The sequence below is a fragment of the Saccoglossus kowalevskii genome, chromosome 14 (genome assembly GCF_978046115.1).
Source record: "Saccoglossus kowalevskii chromosome 14, keSacKowa6.1, whole genome shotgun sequence".
Classification (NCBI taxonomy): domain Eukaryota; kingdom Metazoa; phylum Hemichordata; class Enteropneusta; family Harrimaniidae; genus Saccoglossus; species Saccoglossus kowalevskii.
This window is the reverse complement of record NC_140654.1, coordinates 21253419-21274603: the sequence shown is the minus strand read 5'-3', so window position 1 is coordinate 21274603 and position 21185 is coordinate 21253419. Positions and strand designations below refer to the sequence as shown.

Sequence of the window (21185 nt, the reverse complement as noted above, 5' to 3'; positions counted from 1 at the left end):
GACAGAACAAACAAGTTGCGATCAAATATACATGCGACATATCCATGTCCTTTTTTCTCGCGATCGTTCTAGATTCCCGGAGAGAAGACTTAACCACCGCCAGGCAAACGTAGAATTCAGTGTCACCGAATTTTGGTAAGTCTTGATTTTTAAATGATACATCCACTTGTAATGAATTCCGATGACCACAGTATCCGTGTTGCGACAGTGGTATTAACGCTGTTATAACAATGACATTTTATTTAACAATAAAAAGATTAAATTATCCGGTTGTATACTGCAAAATTGTATCACTTGTAAAGCTAAATGTAGCCTGACACAGTCGGTTAATCACATACAACTTGAATTATCCTGTTTATAATATATGGTTAAATCGAACATAACAAGTGAAAAAAAAAACGACGACACAGAGTATTGAATGAGGTCACGAAGGTCAAAGCTTACCACATCTTGCCGTTTCTATATTATTTATTTATTATATTATATTTACCAGATTACATAGCATCATATCAGAAAATTTGTCAGAAAAGTCGCATAACTCGATGGCGGAAGGGACGACGCAAGGTAAGGGATTAAGCAGATGATGAACACAGAAAAAATAACAATCACGCCACAAACAAACTCCCACAGCAAATTATTCAATGATACTGTGGTGCAATTTCTAGATTGGCATCGTCGTTTCGAGAAAATTGGTGACCTTCCTTATATTGAAGAGTTACACTAAAACGCCGTAATATTGAAGGTGTGGCTTAAATGCCATTCTACTAACTGTTCACCCAATATAGATGAATCCAAATCAATCGTTTAACCAATTAGATTTTGTATGTAGAAATATATGGAATGGTGTATTTTTTTACTCAAAATAATACCCCGGAATATCTGATCAACCGGAGGTTGAGCATTAGAAACTCGATGGGGCGGTATATATTGAAAACAATATTTTGGGGGGGGGGGATTATGCTCGACTGAGAAAAACAAACTATTACGAAAAAATAATCCAGCTCTAAGTACTAATCCCAAGTTAAACCATTTTCCTACCGGAGTTTCTAATCGTCGACCTCTGAACATAGGAATGAATATTTAGCTATCTTCACGTCTAAGTGTATCGTATAAATTGACGTCTTTTCATTAAATCACCTTGGACTAGCCTTCTCCTCATTGAGGGCAAAGTTTAATAAGTGCACCCTCTATCAGCGGGTACAACCCTAAAACAGTAGCAGTCAACAGATGGCGCAACTCAAACGACCTTACCAATTTGTTCAACATTCACCGCGACTGTCTCACGTACACGTTGATAATGAAGAATAACTATGTCATGTAAATTCATCCAGATTTACAGTTGGATCGAAGCTACGATGCGTTCTTTATCACCGACAACAAAAACAAAGAAGATGTTACATTCGTTGACGACCTCGTAGATGCCCTTGAACAACAGCACGGTTTACGATGCTTATTCGCTTACAGAGACTACTTGGGTAGACCATGGACACAGAATCTTGCATGGTGTTTGGACAATTCCAGAAAAATTGTATTGGTATTGTCCGAATCATTCCTTCGATCGCCACGCTGCAACAATGATATGGAACAGGCTTTTGAAGAAAGAATCGCTAGAAAGGAGGATATTTTAATCGGACTTCAGTTTGGCGCAATTACGCTGTCAGGGAGACGTCCAAGCATGTGTACTATAGATGTAAATCAGCCAAGATATATGGATGATTTACATAAATTCATTAAATCAGGTACTTGTAATGTTTATATTCCAATGAACATAAAACAGGAGGCTTTATAGTATTCAGTGCCTAGCTTACAACTAACTACTTGTATTGTACTTGAACTCTACAGTCATGTGATACATACGGTCATGTGATACATACATTAATATATTAAGATAATGACGATACTTAATACTTCATCACGTAGCAATATGTCACATCTCCCCTTTCAAAGTAGTTCTTGGTAATGGGAGGTATTAAATCTGAATAATATTTCAATACGTCTAACATAACTGAATGTTCACTGTCCATTCATGATTGTTTCTTAAATTGTATTACAAAACTAAAACTTCTGATGTCATTGTATCATGTTCACATTAGAGTCCGGTTTCATCATAGAAACAAACAAACCAACAAAATAATAAAATACAATAAAAATGTGATTATGCGAATTGTACTAAAAATAATTTTTTAAACATGCAATTAATTATTGAAGTCAGAGGTTCCAGCACTTGACTTTCCGGTGGAGAGGATCTTTACCATCCACTCATCATAAAACAAACACTAATTATGAGGTCAGAGGTCGCTAGTACTTGACCTGCCGTTGGAGTAGAAGTTCACTGACTACCCATTAAGCTAATAATCATCTCTTTATATCAGTGGTAATTTGATTACTCGCCCACTTGCTGTGCGTTCCTGGTCTGGTGGCATTGTCACAGTAACATCTTTAATTGGGGATGTTATTGATTCTGGTTCTTCTACAGACACTTTTTCAGTTGGTTGAATTTCATCCTGGTATGATGGTATCATACTCGATTTTGGCATATGTGCTTTTAACAGATGTTTTCTATTACGCCTGTATTGTTGACCTTCTGGTGTTGTTACTATGTAGGATCTTGGATTTTCATGCTGTCTTGTATGGTCATGATTACTGGCTTCCAAATCTTGTCAGATCTGATTCCTACAGTGTCGTTTACTTTGATCTCAGGTAGTTGTTTGGTGTGTCTATCATAATATTTCTTTTGCTTTTCTTGGCGCTTGACTAGTTGAGCTCTGGCGTCATGAACAATCTTTGGTTTTAGCATCACAGGTGAAACTGGGAGTTTAGATTTTAACATTTTGTTCATTAGTAATTGTGCTGGTGATGCAGTCATACCTGACACAGGTGTGTTTCGGTAGTTCAGCAATGCTAAATATGGATCTTTCCCGTCTTCCTTAGCTTTCTCCATCAGCCGTTTAATGGTTTGTATTGCTCTTTCACTCATTCCGTTTGATTGAGCATAGGTCGGACTTGATGTAGTTAGTTTAAATCCCCAGTCATTTGCGAACTTGTGGAATCATTGACCTGCGAATGGTACGTTGTCAGCGAATACTTCATCGGGTATTCCATGACGTGAAAAGATTGAAGACATTCGAGTGATCACTGCGTCTGCTGTCTTAGCTGTCAGCAAGCTTATCTCTGGAAATTTAGAGAAATAATCAGTGATTAATAAGTAATCCTTGCCATTCAGATGAAATATGTCACTTCCAATCTTTTGCCATGCTCTCTCTGGTATTGGGTGTGGTATCATTGGCTCTTTCTGATTCGCTCTTCTATGTTTGGTACATGTTCCACATCGAGATACAATGTCCTCAATGTCTGTTGACATTACTGGCCAATATAATACAGATCTTGCTCTTGACTCGCATTTTTCAATGCCTAGATGGCTTTCATGAATGATCTCTAACATTCTCTTTCTCCATGATGTTGGTATTATCATTCTTTCTCCAACAAACATGAGACCATCTGCTTCATGTATTTCATCTCTCAGTAACCAATATGTTGTTACAGGACCACGTAAATGGTGTTTGTGTACCTTCACAACTTTGTTTAATGCTTGAAGGGTTTCATTTTCTGCAGTCGCTGCTCTCAACTCATCTAACCTGTTGGGTGTGGCGAGGAAATTGTCCACTAATGAATGAATTACTACATTCATTTCTGCATCTAGCTTTTCATCATCTTTATTGTGATTAAGGTATGCTCTCGACAGAGTGTCGGCAACATACATTTCTTTCCCAGCCACATATCTGACATTGAGTTGATATTTCTGCAGTCTCATCAACATGCGTTGTAGTCTAGGTGATGCCTTGCATAATGGTTTCTTCAGTATTGTTTCCAGTGGCTTATGATCTGATTGTACATCAATCATTTTTCCATACACGTACTGGTTGAATCGTTCACACGAGAACACAATAGCAAGCATTTCTTTTTCTATCTGTGCATAGTTTTTCTCTGCTTCGGTTAGCGAACGTGATGCATATGCTATTGGGTGGTCATCCTGAAACAAACATGCTCCAAGTCCTCTTTGTGATGCATCTGTTTGTATTCTGACTGGTTTGTTTACATCGAAGAATTTTAACACTGGCTTGCTGGTTAGACTTTCTTTAATGCGCTGTAATGCTTTGTCTTGTTCATGTCCCCAACTCCATTGAACTTTTTCAGTAAGAAACTCTCGTAATGGTGCTGTCATTTCAGACTTATTTGGAATGAACTGAGACATTTAGTTGACCATACCAAGTAGACGTCTGAGGTCTTCTTTACATTCAGGTTGTGGTATCTCAACTATCGCTTTAACTTTATCGTCATCTGGTTTCAGTCCATCAGCTGTGACGATATTTCCCACGTCTTTAACCCCAGTAACGTGTAAAGTTATTTTATTCTTATTTAATTTGACAATGTTTTCTCTAGCTCTCTGCATCACTTTCCTCAGTATCTCATCTGCCTCTGTCTCATCTTTGTCTGCGATTATTATATCATCTACGATGACTTGAATACCGTGAATGTCTCCAAACACTTGTTCATTTCTTTTCTGAAATACTTCGCTGGCTGAGCATATTCCAAATGGTAGTCTTTTGAAGCGATATCGACCAAATGGTGTGTTGAATGTGCAGAGATATGAACTGACTTCATCAAGTTTAACATGCCAGTACCCATCCTTCATATCCAGTATAGAAAAAACTTTCTTCCCATGCAATTTGTTTGCTATATCTTCTGGCGTTGGAATCCGGAAATGTTGCCTTTTTATCGCCTTGTTTAGATCTCTTGGATCAAGACAAACTCTCAGAGACCCATCTGGCTTCTCCACAATTACAAGACTGTTTACCCAATCTGTTGGTTTGTCTACTTTCGCAATTACTCCACTAGCTTCCATTGTCAACAATTTCTTCTTCAGTTTAATTTGTATGCTGAAAGGGACTTTCCTTACAGGGTGAATCACTGGTTGTATATCATCATTTAGCTCAATGTGATATTCACCAGGCAGTTGACCAAGCCCAGTGAAGAGGTCGCTGAACTCTTCTATTAGTGACTCCTTAGTGAGGTATTTATTATCACCCACTGCATCAATTCGTTGGATTAAGTTTAACTTTAAACAATCTTGAAGACCCAATAGTGGTGGAGAGTCTACATCTGCTATGTAGAATTCCAGCATTTCAGTTTTGTTTTTAATGACACATTTTAATATGGCAGTCCCATGGGGTATTACTTTACAGTTCCCATAGACAGACAACACAGTTTTAGTTGGCTGTAAGTTTATCTTAGGTTTCAAGGTCGGCTGTATTTGTTTAAATATCTTCATTGGCAGTACATTAGCACTAGATCCAGAGTCAAGTTTTATCTTCACTTTCAACCCATAAATCATCAGTGGTGTATACCATGCCCTGTCACTATTGTTGCCTTGACAACCATGTACATCAACAGTAGTCAGTTCACCAACAAACAGCTGGCTATCCTTATCATCACTGTCATCTGAGTCCACATCAAGGGTGTGTACACGTTTCCTCTTGCAAACCATTGCAAAGTGACCTTTCTCTTTGCATAAATGACATTCTTTACCAAAAGCTGGACATGACCGAGGCCCATGTAGGGTAGCACATTTCCTACACTTAAATAATTTGCCCTTCCCTTTTCCATACGTTTCCACAGACTTTTTAGCGGGCTTTCCTTTAGACCATTTCTTATTATAGACTGAATGGACCTGTTTATCCCGGCCTGTCATTGCTTCAATTTGAGATTTGCTAGTTTCTGCAGCACGACACATATCAGCGGCCTTTTCTAGTGTATTTGGTGCCTCTCTTAGAAATCTTTTTTTCAAATGCACATCTCTGATCCCTCTGATCCCTTCTATCCAAAATGTTCAGATCTTCTTGGTTGCCTTTATTAAATTCGCATGATTTTGCTCTCTTTTTCAATTCAGTCACAAATTGATCAATAGTCTCGCCATCACTTTGAGAACATTCCCAAAATCTGTATCGCTCAAACAATGTGCAATGTTCTTTAAATTTGGCTATGTTGGCATCAAATTTGTTCTTGTCTTCTGCTGGGTCGAAATTGAAAGTATCATACAATTCAATAGCCTCTTCACCCAAACAATGCAGTAATATATCAATTCTCGTACCTTCATCAGCACTTGCCTCTGCTCCTGATGCCTTCAAGTAGATCATGAATTTCCGTTCAAATCTTCGCCAGTTTTCTGCTAAATTTCCTTCCAATGAAAGAGGATCAGGCGCCTTGAGTTGTAACATAGGTGGTGCGTTTGCCATCGTGAAGAACTTGAGACTTTTCCACTTTGATTTTTCACTTCTGACACCGTATAATTTTTATATTCCAATGAACATAAAACAGGATGCTTTATAGTATTCAGTGCCTAGCTTACAACTAACTACTTTTATTGTACTTGAACTCTACAGTCATGTGATACATACAGTCATGTGATACATACATTAATATATTATGATAATGACGATACTTAATATTTCATCACGTAGCAATATGTACAGTACTTATAATGTTCTCTTCAATATTATCCCCGAATGACCGAGAACAGAAACTTTAGTGCCCCCAGTCAAGAACCCAACTGGATTGGATTGTCGTCATCGTATCTTCAATCCTAATTTGCTGTTTTATTTAAGTCATATTCTGATAATTTATGTATGAGTAACAGTGTCATTTTAAAGGGCGTCGTCGCGCTACGCATGCGCGAGATATATGGGTCTCATATAAACAAAGATGGCGACTTTGACTGTTGCGCATATCAACGAGTACAAACTTAGACGTTACTAAACTTTAAATAGGTATTTTTTACTAATAGGTGAAGGTATCGATGGAGTCACCAGCTGTAATTATTGCAAGTCGCGCCCAGGTCAAACTTTATACTTGCGATTTCCATTACAAGAGCGCATTGGATTGTGGGAAAATTAATGTCGCACATGCGCAGCGCGACGACCACCACCCTTTAAACACATCCTGCAAGCTAGAAGATGCCACGCCATGGGAATTTTTTTGTGTTTTTTGCTTGCTTGCTTAGCAGATTCTGTGACAGGGTATGTCGTCATCAAAAGTGATTACAAAATCAGCTCTTTACGTTTCCACATTGCTGACATTTTTCATTTTTTTTCACAAGATAAGCAACTAACAAATCTGTATTTGTGTTACAACTCAACAACTACTACAACATAGTACGCTATTATAGCAAGTTGTTGTATGTCATTCTGAATATAGCCAGAATATATGTTATCGATAATATCTTCATTGTATTCTAGATTCAGAACCATTCAATGCCAAAGTGGTGAACTCGAGTCTAAATGTGAGACTCATGAAACAGCCTTGCTCAGGAATCAAGATAACTGGTAAGTCGGGTGCGTATGTCAATCCTGGGATGTCAATCCGACGTTTGCCCGTCATTCAGCACGTCTGTGTGCAATGTTGTAATTAATATGTTACTTGTACTATTTCATTTGTTAGATGTTCTCACGAGTGAAGAGTACTTAACTAAATCAATTGAACTTAACTATCTCCTACAGAGTGGTAAGTCATTGCGACATTAACAAAGTAAAGCAGGGGGTTATTCTAATCATACAGAATCTGATAACTTAGAGGTTGACCTGCATGTCATCCGCAACGCAGGGAAATACATTCTACATGGCATTTTGTATAAACTCGGTTGCCTCGAGATAAAAAAAAGAAAATAAATTAAAAATAAGATATAGCGATCTTTATTCTCTCATGCAGTTGAGTCATTTACCTCTTGTCTGTCTCGTATTTCGTCAAAATATAGGCTCATGGGCAGAGTTAGAAGTGAGGAAAAACCAATTCTTCAAATCCACCTACAAGCGTCAGTACACATCGCCAGATATACAATTTGACGAAATATTATATGTAAGTCATGGTACACATGGTACTTCTTAGAACGTTTGAATCAACAAGTGGTGACGTGTTTTATTATTAGCTGAACCTTACTAAAAAAAATTATTTCCACATATAAACGATTTTTTAAAAGAAATCTTGATTTAACACCTAATGACAATACATAGTCAAAAATTATAAAAAAAATCACAGAACCCTTAACATTATATTTATCCAGTAAATGATAAATACAATTTCAAGTTTCCTGTTGAATGAGGTCAAGTTATTGCTTTGTTTTGCTTTTCTTGTAGTACGTGATTGCAGAGTGTTTGGAGAGGAATTTCCATAAAGCAGAGACCCTCACAGAAAAAGCTTTGCATATTCTGCCCGAGGTAGAAAACCAAACACTAATGCTAGCTCGATTGGATTACATGTATGCGTATCGTTACTTGAAAGAAGGTAATCTAGAAAAAGCAGAAAAATATCTAAAGCAATCGCTCGGGGTAGGTGAATTCTTTAAATACTGTGTTTTACTTTAACTTGCAATTTAAATTAAATTTAAAAATATTTTACATGGCTAATAATTACCCTCATTTATCACTCAGCATTTTGAACACATGGAACCGTGTTTCTTTCATGGTGTTACTCTAATCCACATGGCGTATGTACGGGCGATTACGCCGTCTAATGCTGAGGTAAGGATACTCCTCTATAAGTCGCACCTTTTATCGATGGGAATCGTCTTTGACGACGGCATTATGTAGATAGATAATTGTGTAGATAAACAATGTCGTTCAAATGTTCAAGTTTAGTCTTTTACACTTTACCACACTGACATACCTAAAAACCACGCACACACTGGTAATCAAATTGTAATCCCGTTATCACGAGGACACGTATTTCAGGATTTATTATCGAATCTGTAAAGTAACCACGTATACAATAACGGAAATTGAAAACTAGTAACGATCATACATAGAACAGTAAAACTGTGATCCCTGTAAGCAGCGCACAAACCATGCAAAAAAAAAAACAGAAATAAAAAGCCGAATAATGACAGGATAAAAAACCTCTGTAAATCTGCACCCGCCACATGCTCGAATGCACCCCTCGCTATGCATGTAGTGGAGTAAGATTACTACAATAAACAAAAAATGATGTTATTTAAACTGCTTAATAAAAACTGGAAATAAAACTGAATGAAAGGAGTGTTACGTGGCAACGCGTAAACTCTGTCCAATTACATACAAGCCATCACAGTGCACGATGTAAAATGCATTTATATTTTACTTCAACATTGTTCGAAAATCTATAGACTGTCCTTGGCTGGGCTTTACCAGTTTGTTGTATTTCCATTACAATTATTCTTTTCAGGAAATCATTCGCAACAACGAGAAAGCGCTGGGTCTATTATCGCGGACAGACAAGAGAATTTCCGCCAATTTACGCCAACGTGGAATGGCGAAAAATGCTAGCATTATGCTGAATGCAGAGTCGTCACATACACGACAAATGCCTCTGCCTGACGCCCGAAATAAATTACGACGTTCTGGTAACATAATAGAACGAATACAATCACTAGAAGACATTCCAAATAGACCGAAATATGCCGAATTCCACTTGTACATGGTAGAGGCTTATTGGCAGTACCGAGCTGGACAAATCGAAACAGAATGGATAGCGAAAAACCATTACAAACATGGCTACAGCCTCGCCACAAAAGCACACAATATCGCTTCACAGTGTGGATTTGTTACTGAATTTGATGATACTGAAAGTCTTTTACACGATTTTGCAATTCTTTTAGAACAACACAGCAGTTAATGAAGGTGTCAAATACAAATATAAATACATGTATATATTCGTGGGTTGATTTTACATTTCCAGATTTTTACATTTTCCCCTGATTTTTTATAAACATGCATGTCTACAATTGTATCTAATGTATACGTATTTTAGACATATAATCATTCACACTTTGATTTGTACCTAGATGTAATAATATAATATTAAATATCGCTTGATGGATGGATTGATTGATTGTATACACTATGCACTCTCTATACAGAAAGGCATTCCTGAAAAATGGTTTTAAAAATAAACTATATATAGGCACTAATATTTTGTGCCGACATTATATTTTCCTATTTATGAATTGCCGGAACAATCTCGGCAGGCGTTTTACAATTTCAATACGCACATTGATGTTACCACTGTTACTATTATAATTATAATAGACTCCCTAAGCGTACAAGTTTATTTTTGGTGATGTTGGAGTTTTTGAGTACATGTCTATTGTGCGCAGTAACTCTGAGTAGACTGAAATACTTATCTCGTTTTTGGTGACCGTCACTGAAATACTTACATGTAATAGCTTAAACAGATACATATTAAATTCATCAAATATTTCTACTACAAAGTTTAAAGTGCCTGTGCAATGCCCACCCACACGTTTCCCATTTTAGATTTGTGCCCCACTGAAATGGGCAGTTATTGATTTTTTTTCTGAAAATGATTACTCGTATCCAAGTAAATTTGGCATATTTCTCGTGTTGTAGCCACGGCCACCTATCCTGAAACGGTCGACTGTTTCCGGATTTCCGACTATCGCCGAAAGTGCGCCACCAAATGCCAAAATATGAGAGGAAGTCATACCCCTGAGCCGTAATAACGCTGGTCTTTCAATATACTTTTTAACGATAAACATTTTTTCGGTCGACGTTTTTTTTTTTTTTTGTCTATTTTTTTTTTTTTTTTTTTTTTTTAGAGAGAGAGAGAGAGTTTTTAGATTTTTAGATGTTGTGTTTTGGGCAGTTGCAGTCATAGTGTAAGTATTCACACGTTTCTAATCGATCCGAAGGTGCGACAATAAGTGTGACCATGGAGCTAAAGAAAGCCGGGAAAGCAACGAGAAATGGTTGGGGTGGACCTTCTCTTTACAGCGTCATATATAGTGTCCACTTAACCTCAGATTTTTTTTTTTTTGAAAAACTGTTCTCGTCCATGAAAAGAAAACTAGGTTTAAAGAGAAACGCCGACAACGTAATCCTGGTGCAACACTTTTGAAAGAAATAGATTCCGGACCAGCCCATGATCACCGAGGCGATTATTTTTGTTATCAAATTAAACGCCGCCTTTAACGCATTTGTCCTCGTCAATTTATTTCCATGCGACTTTCATTTATTTAGTAACTGTTATTTGTCGTTTTTTTTAATTATTTTATTTTATTTATTGATCACTATGGTTTAATGTTTAGAATGTCAAAATATGTTCTCTTTAATTTTGAATTTTTTTTTTGTTTTACTCAGACGATCGATGAAATAAAACAGTGTAGTGACGTGCCTAGTAACCTGCTAAATAACGAGACAATTCAGACGTCAAATTCGATTTTGTCCAGCGACAGTGTACAAACGTGCGCCGGTGCTGGTGACGGTGACGATCACGGTGACCAGCTACACCAGAACGGACATATTTTGCATCTAACTCAAATCCATGCAACAAACTTGATACTATGTGTTCATTATGGTCCATTCTTTTTCGACAAACAAGTACATAATCGAAAAATTAGTCAAAAATGAGAAAACTGCACAAGGAATTTGCCTTATTTACACGTATCGGCAATGCAAGCTGCCCGGCGACTTTCCCTTCTGACGTCACAACGGAATCTCTGCATGCAAATGAGAAGCTAATGAGGAGCCTCGTTTTCTAATACACAAACAAAAGTTGCCGTAGACTGAGTTTAAAACACATTTTTTCACTTAAAAAAATAATTTATGCATAGAAACATAAAAAATAATAATATTTTTGTATCAATAGATAATTTTAGGCGTGAAAATGGCAGCTATTTCACGTGCACTTTAACTTTCACTCTAAGATGTACATCGATTTATGAAAACATTTTTGCATTTTTAAACTTAATCACGTAGAAATGTTATATCCCTATATTTTTGTTTAAATAAATTATTGATATATGTGACTTATTCTTCGAATTTCCTTTCCATGGTTCATTATTTTTGCTGAAGTAATGAATTAGTAAAAAAATAAACTTCATACAGTCAAATGGTTTTCATGCGAAATTAATTCCAACTAAAATAAAGAACTCCACAATACAAAACTACAATCATTGCTTCAAAACGACAAATCTTCGAATAAACTGTTTCTGTGTATCAACTTGAAAGGTGGTCAAGATACGAGAATGACATTTAGAACTACGTGTTGAAAGTTTTAAAAAATCAACACTTAATGATTTTACTATCTATGTATACCCGTTTATTTAGCCATTTTAGATGCACTTTTGATCGGACTATTTTTCGACTGCGATCCAGTAACGAGTAGTATTTAATTAATAACACTGTAAATAGCAAAATAATTTAAAGGCTATTCTCATGACTATGTTATCCAAATTAGGCTTGATTTCTAAACGTGACCCACATATGTGAACTAATTCTCCGAATGAATATTGCAATAGTTAACTTTAAAAATGAGCTTATAGAGCACAAAGCCATGTGCGAATTGTAAGACTTCCAAATTAAGTATAAAAACTAGGACAGCAAACTGATCAATATGAGTGACAGCACGGTTCATTCTAGTCAATATACCAATATGTAAGTTTCGCCAAGACATCGCACGATTCTAGTAATGCTGTTTGCAACTTTACAAACGAGATTACAAACTAGAATGAAAACCGCTCAAATGAGTGGACACAATCCTTTTTCAACAAAATAGCATGTACGAATTTGAAGTCAAAATAAAGTCATATTTCAAGCGAAAAAAAAAATGTGCGAAATACAAAAATGACGAATAAATGGACCTTAGAAACGTTCTACACGAGAACACTGTTAGTAATTTAATCACAAACATGCACATTCATTTTGATCATAGTGGAACTTCCATATCCAAATAATTTTTTACTTTTCAACCGTTGCAAGGCGAAGAGAAAATAAACAACGCTTCTAACTTTGTTGGGGAAATTGCATTACTAGTATTCCAATGAACATTGATTGGAGCACAGTTCCTCTGTTGAGGGACTGTGATCATGATCAGCGCTCGCTAGTAACATGTTCGTGAACTACAAGCCGGTAACGCCTGGTAAGTGACATGTATTTAGTTACTTGGATTTAATGCTTAAAATAATCTAAAAGTTAGTATACGTGTCACAACGGAATATACATTGCTTCATGCTAACAACCAAGACAGTAACAAACAAACAAACAATACGAGACAATTGTGTGTTGAAAAAAAACTATGACACATTTAAGCCTGTCCTAGTACTATTCTCGCTATTTGGATATCATTTATTTATTTATTTATTTATTTATTTATTTATTTATTTATTTATTTATTCTATTACGCATGGAAACTATACCACGATGTGAGATGGATTCGCCAGTTCGTGAACGATCTGGAGTTAAACCATGACATTCAATGCCTATTTGTCGAGAGAGACTATGTTCTTGGTTATTTTGACCATGACAATCTTATCAATTGCGTTAATCAGTCCAAGAAACTTGTCTTAGCGTTATCAGAGAACTTTGTTAAATCTCCGACGTGTTTGTTCGACATGTATAACGCCATTGGTACTAAATTCCAGAGAAATGGTATAATCGTAGTGCGCATTGGTCTGACGTTTGTTAGGAGTTCAAAGGGTCCTTGCGTTCAAAGGGTCCAATGTCCCAATGAACAGAAGCTTAGGTGGTACTGCATAGGTACTGTCTGATAGCATATTTAATTCATGTTACTGCCTGCTCACCACAAATGCAGGCGTTTTACACATAAACTTCACTTTCTGAGGTTGTCTAAAAGGAAGATAAATGAAATTTGAAGACATTTGAAAAGAAATATGAATACTTATACAAAATCAGTTAATGTTAACTATGTAAATTAGACAATTTCCATATTCATTCTTTAGTAAATTGGGATTATCTCATGAAAACTCAACGGATTTGAACCAAATTTGATACGGGTGCTCATTGATGTTATTTGCAGGCATTATTACTATTGGTTAATTTACATATGCAAATTAGCATATTTGCATTTTTTCACTAAGTTTGGATTCATTCATCAACACTGAACAGATTTGAACTAAATTTGGTAGGGATATACATTGGCATCATTTCTATAGCCCCTACATTTAGAGATAATTTGCATATGTAAATTGCCTCATTTGCACATTACTAAATATGGATTATCTCAACAACTCGACAGATTTGGACGAAATATGATAGGCACATACATTGATGCAGTCTGCATCCATACTACTAGTGGTAATTATCTGAATATGCAAATTAGAATACTAATGATTGTTTAATTTCATGAAAAATGGTGAATTATAAATGTTTCACCCATTTTCTAGAGATAAACTATGCATGAAAAACATATCTGAATATTTTATTTTAAGTATATCAATGAGCTAACTAGAACAATCTTGAGTTTTGACATATTTGGTACAACTGTAATTTTTTGAGCTTCAGTACAAGATTTTTATTTCTGGTCTCAATACCCTTTCTAAGATCTGTTAAACGTTCGATATTACGAGGTTTTAGAACGCCAAAAAAATGATGCTCTTTAACTTCGTTGAAAAATAAGAATTTCAATGTAAACTTATTTATGACTAATATTAGTAGACAGTTATTGAAATCTTCTATTACCTAACTGTAAGATATTACCAGTATACTTTTGAATGTAAATAGGATACTTTTGAACTTCCATTTATTTCTAATTAATATTAGTAGACATTTATTGAAATTTTCTAATACATAACATTACGATATTACGAGTACACTTTTGAACGTAAATAGGATACTTTTGAACTTCCATTTATTTCTAATTAATATTAGTAGACATATATTGAAATCTTCTAATACATAACATTACGATATTACGAGTACACTTTTGAACGTAAATAGGATACTTTTGAACTTCCATTTATTTCTAATTAATATTAGTAGACATTTATTCAAATCTTCTAATACATAACATTACGATATTACGAGTACACTTTTGAACGTAAACAGGATACTTTTGAACTTCCATTTATTTCTAATTAATATTAGTAGACATTTATTGAAATCTTCTATTACATAACATTACGATATTACGAGTACACTTTTGAACGTAAACAGGATACTTTTGAACTTCCATTTACTTCTAATTAATATTAGTAGACATTTATTGAAATCGTCTATTACACAACTGTAAGATATTACGAGTATACTTTTGAATGTAAATAGGATACTTTTGAGCTTCCATTTATTTATATTGAATATTAGTAAACATTTATTGAAATCTTCTATTACACAACTGTAAGATATTACCAGTATACTTTTGAATGTAAATAGGATACTTTTGAATTTACATTTATTTCTAATTAATATTAGTAGACATTTATTGAAATATTTTAATACATAACATTACGATATTACGAGTATACTTTTGAATGTAAATAGGATACTTTTGAACTTCCATTTATTTATAATTAATATTAGTAGATATTTATTGAGGGCACTTTTGAACATCATGTTTTATAAATTATTGAACTATTCGTGAAGTAGACGGGGAAACAAAACAAACACCTAAAATGTATCATTTGAGAAAATCATTTATTCAAGTTAATATTAAACACACATTTGCAAAACAAAACAATAATATCAGGTTGCATGTATGCAAGGTTCAGGAGGGTCAGGACCTGACAAATTTCCACCAATCCGGTCTTCATTACAACTCCTTAGTTAATTGGTGTATTGCATTTATCCTGTGAATAAAAAGAAATGTACAATAAACCTTAATTTAAACCGTACAGAAATATACTACAACATTTTATTTTGTGCCAGCTTTCTTGAGAAGTAAATATATAATATAAAACATGCAATATATGTGCTCCTAATGCGGATATCAGAATAGCTTGTTGACATACGGTTACTGCATATCTACTACTTAAATATTAAGATTAGTTATCAAGGTACAACTGGAACAAGAATTTATTCATACAAAAAAGTTATAAGTTAAAGTGAATTAATTATGCACAGATTGACACCAACAACTAGTTAGATCTTATATAAGTGCCATAAATTATCTGTGATTTCATCCGATTATTAGAAATATATTTTTCAGTGTTCTGGGTTGTATGTGACGATTTTGTTTTAGGATATTAGCACCAGAAGAATTCATTATAATGCAAATTTTCCTGATTAAATATGAACAGACTTGTAACAAAACCATCGTTTGTCCCATACTATCCGATTGCCGAGTTTTGTCTGAATATGATCACTGGTTCTCGATTTATATTTATATTTATTTATTTAACCAGTATACAAACAAAATATTTACATGTTCATGTACGAGACAAAATTGTATAATACTGGTGGGGACCAAGGAAATAGTCCACATGGACTAGTCTAGTCCATGGCCCTTAATATTAAATAAAAAAATTAAGTCGTCATAAAAGTCACAGTAAACAAACAAACAAAAGTAATGAATTAAATAAATGAGATCAACCAGTAAATAGTATAATCAATCATCACAATGAATGAATGATATTAAAATTATTTAATAAGAGTATTCAAATTGGCATACTTTTAAAATGAATATGCTCTATGTACATAGATAAATATAATTCACTGAGAAGCATTTTCTTCAGCTCTTGTTTGAAAATGCTTCTACTGCCCATGCTTTTTAGGGTTGGGGGGGGGGGGGCAGAGTTCAGGTGTTTAATAGTGGCGTATTGAAAATTATGTTGTGTAATGGTTAAACACATGTAAGGGACAGTGAAGTTACCAGTAGACCAGATGTGGTTGGATAGGGATGTGAATGTGCTGGGGGAAATAATCGCTGACACTATGGACAAATCGATTTGTTTTGAGGTCAAAATTTGTAATTGTAATTTGTTATTTATTCATTTAAAACAGTACATTCATAAATGGTTTTTCATGCACAGCATATAGATATAACATTTAACATACAATTGAACAATCCACTGCAAAAATGACGAGAACACAATAAAGAAATGCATAAATAGGGTATAAAATAAAATGACTACGAAATAATATGATAACATTACAATTAAAAACAAGTCATTGAAAATGAAACGGTCCCCGTTAAATTTTTCAAAGTTCTCCTTGTGCTCGTCATATTAAAGCGGAGGGGTTGTCGCGAGCGTGTCCTTGAAACTTGAGTTCCAAGTGGAGTATACAACAGATTGTTTATTTACATCAAAACACGTGTTTCGTGTAGTAGTAATATGGCCAAAAATAAAAACAGTTGTTATTTGGCCATCTTTGATCTGATCATGAAACACACTTGATATGTGTGATGTATGCCAAATACGAATAAAAATGGTACATAAATTGTGGAAATATAGTAGTAAGGCCAAAAAGTCAGATGGCTGTCAATCGGCCATCCTTTACCAGATTTTGAAAACAAATTGTCAATGACATGCATCCTAACATGTATAAAGTACATGTACATGTATGTGCAAAATTTGAATGAAAACTGACAGAGCACGTCCAAGATACCGCATAAAAAAAAAGATGCCTGCCAGTCGACAATCTTTGATCCAATTGCGAAATAAATCGTCATGGACATGTATTCTAATATGTATAATCTATGTACCAAGTTTGAATGACAACTGACAAAGCATGTCCAAAATACAACATTTTCAGAAAACAAGATGGCTGCCAGTCGGCCATTTTGAATGGAATCACGAAACCACGGCATGTGCATATGCCCCACATAAGGTACTAGGCACATGCAAAGAATGAACGGGATCAGTCCACAGGATTCTGAAATATAACTCTGGACAGAGGGACACACGGACGGACAGACGGACGGACACAGACGGATGGATGGACGGACACTCAGGAACTCACGGACGACCAGGGACATGTATCCTAACATGTATGATCTATGTACTAAATTTGAATGAAAACTGACAAAGCATGTCTAAAATACAACATTTTAAAAAAACAAGATGGCTGCCAGTTGGCCATCTTTGATCCAATTGTGAAATAAATCGTCATGGACATGTATCCTAACATGTATAATCTATGTACCAAGTTTGAATGAAAACTGACAAAGCATGTTCAAAATAAAACATTTTCAAAAAACAAGATGGCTGCCAGTCGGCCATTTTGAATCGAATCGCTAAACCACTGCATGTGCATATGTCCCACATAAAGTACTAGGCACATACAAAGAATGAATGGAATCGGTCCAAGGGATTCTGAGATATGACTCTGAACGGACGGAGATCGAATTATAAGTCCCCGTTTTCGGACTTTGTCTGAACGGGGACTAAAAACATAGTCCGAAAAAAAATGATAAAATGCATAAATGGGGTAAAATATGAATTTACAACAAAGTGGTAAGATAAAATTATACAATATTGTTAGCAGCTGTAGTAATAAGTGAGAATTCAAAAATATAATTTTTCAACATATATGATTGTGGTTTTTAACGAGAAGTCGAATATATCACTTTTACTAAAAATGATAAAAATATTCATCAAAATTAGAGAATTGAAGTGTCATCATGAAATGAACAAATTTGAGAGTGGTCCACATGTAGTACCTATATATGTAATATCAAAGATTAGATTTGTGGTTTTTAACAAGAAGCCGAAAATATCACTTTTTACCAAAAATGACAAAAATATTCACCAAAATTAAAGAATTAAAGATATCATTACAAAATGAACAAATCTGAAAGAGGTCCACATGTAGTACCTATATATGTAATATCAAAGCAATTGGACTTGTGGTTTTTAACAAGAAGTCGAAAATATCACTTTTTACCGAAAATGGCAAAAATATTCCCCAAAATTCGAAAATTGAAGATATCAATACAAAATGAACAAATCTGAGAGAGATCTACCCAAGGTACATATACACCAAGTATAAAAGCATTCAGGCTTGTAGTTTTCAAGAAGAAGTAGAAAAAGTAAAACATTGACAAGGACGACGGACGGACGAAGACGGACAATCACTTATATGATAAGCTCCGCTCGACAAAGTCGACAGCGATGCTAAAAATCATCCCCCCTTTTCATACAGACTGCTCAAAATTTAAATCCCTTTCTGACCGCACATGTATGTGTTGCATCCGGTTAGTTATACATGTACAGTTTCCAAATAAATAAAACGCTATTTACTGGTAATGGTGATTTTGTGTGTTAAGTTCAATAAATCACTTTGTTCAAATGTCTTCATATGTAAATAAAACAAAAAAACCATCAGAGATGGTTGATTCCCAAATTGTTCATGGAAAATTGGAATCATTCAGTTACAACTTTGGGTACCTTACACTGCTATTACAGTGACTATAAGGCAGTGTATGCTATTTTTGAATCTGGTTGATTACACTGAACAAATCTGTATGTAGTTGCTAGAAATTTTTGAACTCTTTGTTCTTGCAATTAAAGTTAAACACTGAAAAGCTTTAGTGTGAATGGAGAGAATTTGTAAATTGAGAGCAACAGTTTTAAAAATAAGCGTGACAGTCAAAAGTCAGCATAGAAATGCCAGACACAATTTGGTCTATAAGCATTAATATATGCAAACGTATGCAAATTAGCACACACACAATATGTTGTCAGCACCGGACCCATAAGTACACTAATCATACCCAGTTTGGAGAAGATTGGCATAGAAATGGCAGAGATATGACTGTTCGTACACTTGTAACCACTATGCTGGACCAAACATTGTGAAAAGGGATTGTCAATGGAGTTCCAACCAATCATGCAGATAAATCAGTAACGGAAACACAGACGTGCAGATTTGCCGGTTAGAACCTTCGATAATAGTGGTCAGGTCAATCATGAAATGTACATGATTGTTTAGACAAAACTCAATCAGATCAAAGGCCGCGCCTTTGGAGTTTAGATACATGTTTCGCGGGCAGTTGGGCGATACCACTTTTATGACAGGCATGGAGATGCACAACATGTGAGAGTTGTTTAACTTAAATACAACATTTTCTGTTTTGTATACTATGCTGTTGTAAATATGTGTTACATAATAGTGTACAGTAGTGTACGCCTGTGTTTCCTTTGCTGTATTTCTTCTCAATTTCTCTAAAAAATGTTTTTTAAGTTCACTCAAAAACACTACTTCAAAATAGTATAAATTATAATAATATGATCATACAAAATCTTGGATAAAAGAATAAAGTGTGTACAGTTTGTGTTTTTTCCCAAATTAAATTTATCATATAAAATTTACAAACAGGTTCTCATTCTTTTTAAAACAGAATAAAATAATAAATTCATAGTAAACATATTGTTTCTTTAGATCTTGACCAAATGCAGACAGAAAATGTTACATCAACAACACAAAACATATGGTAATGTTCAGTATATACTTTTATGGGGTACAAATTAAATAATTTTGAATAAGGTCACAGTGACCTTTAAATTATGATAAGACTTGTTAGTAACTCAAAGTTTGTAACTCAAACATATTTGCCCTCCTTTGGGTAGGGGTATTTCAGTGTATCAATTTATCTTGACAAGTTAATAATGCGTATCATTGTACATTCGATCAATTGGAGGCACACATGGAATGACTTGATGGGGCTTGCGTTGCCAGTCTGCTTCTAATTTTCGTGTTCGAAGCTGTACGACGCACAGGCATATTTTCAAAAATCAGATTTCTCAAAACACATTACCAAAATTACAAAAACACTGGAGACATGCAGACTGTCTATCAAGACACGGATGTTTTTTACCTCCATGATCAGGATAAGTGGCGACCGACTAAACTGCGACGAGCTGTTTGTCGGCCTGAGTCACTCACTTCACTGAACGTACCCAATATTTTCGAATAGTACGGGCATATTTTAGAAGCAACATGAACAATTTATATGCTAGCTATGATTGCTGATTACATTGTATCTCCCAATTCATAGCACCCGGACTGCAGCTCACATCATCACATCACTGCACTAGTAAACGAGCACTCTGTCTCTGGCACTGGAACCAGCGTCAACTGTCCACGAAGCGATTACAATCATGAAACACCCACCTCCCATTATTTAGTATTTGTACATGTTTGTTAACAAATTGAATGCAATAACTACCCACCTTTTAGTCGCAGCGATGTAAAATAGCAATCTATGTGGAAGATTCGCGGGACGGTTCAACAGCAACAGAACGGCCATTGATTTCCGGTAGACAAATTTAAAGTTTTCCCATGATGCCATTTTCATACTCCTCAGGCTAGTAGTCAATTATCGACGGGTTTTTTCGCACGTTTGAAGAAGTAGAACGGGGTTTCCGACGAAAAAGAGTTATTAATAATAAATAGTCTCGCTAAAAT

At 35.1% G+C, this 21185-nt stretch overlaps 1 protein-coding gene and 1 long non-coding RNA gene across 2 annotated transcripts; one reads left to right on the top strand and one right to left on the bottom strand.

Annotated features, from left to right (window-relative positions):
• Positions 1–5: 5 nt before the first annotated feature.
• LOC144341633 (uncharacterized) lies at positions 6–9894 on the top strand. Its single transcript, XM_085507687.1, has 9 exons — positions 6–135; positions 494–564; positions 1332–1739; positions 7293–7379; positions 7495–7557; positions 7808–7908; positions 8187–8378; positions 8481–8570; positions 9250–9894. Exons 2-9 carry the CDS (start codon positions 543–545, stop codon positions 9697–9699), a joined length of 1413 nt encoding a protein of 470 aa, XP_085363813.1. The 5' UTR covers positions 6–135; positions 494–542; the 3' UTR covers positions 9700–9894.
• A 5560-nt stretch (positions 9895–15454) lies between these two features.
• On the bottom strand, positions 15455–21148 carry LOC146734571 (uncharacterized). The gene is made up of 2 exons (XR_014931532.1): positions 20951–21148; positions 15455–15625 (listed from the first exon to the last, which is right to left on the bottom strand). It is a non-coding gene; the product is annotated as an uncharacterized LOC146734571 (long non-coding RNA).
• Positions 21149–21185: the final 37 nt, after the last annotated feature.

Coding starts and splice junctions, on each gene's coding strand:
- LOC144341633 (XM_085507687.1), top strand. CDS start 543: ATGGCGGAAGGGACGACGCAAG. Junction 1,740..7,292: donor ACATAAATTCATTAAATCAG/GTACTTGTAATG, acceptor ATTGTATTCTAG/ATTCAGAACCATTCAATGCC. Junction 7,909..8,186: donor AATTTGACGAAATATTATAT/GTAAGTCATGGT, acceptor CTTTTCTTGTAG/TACGTGATTGCAGAGTGTTT.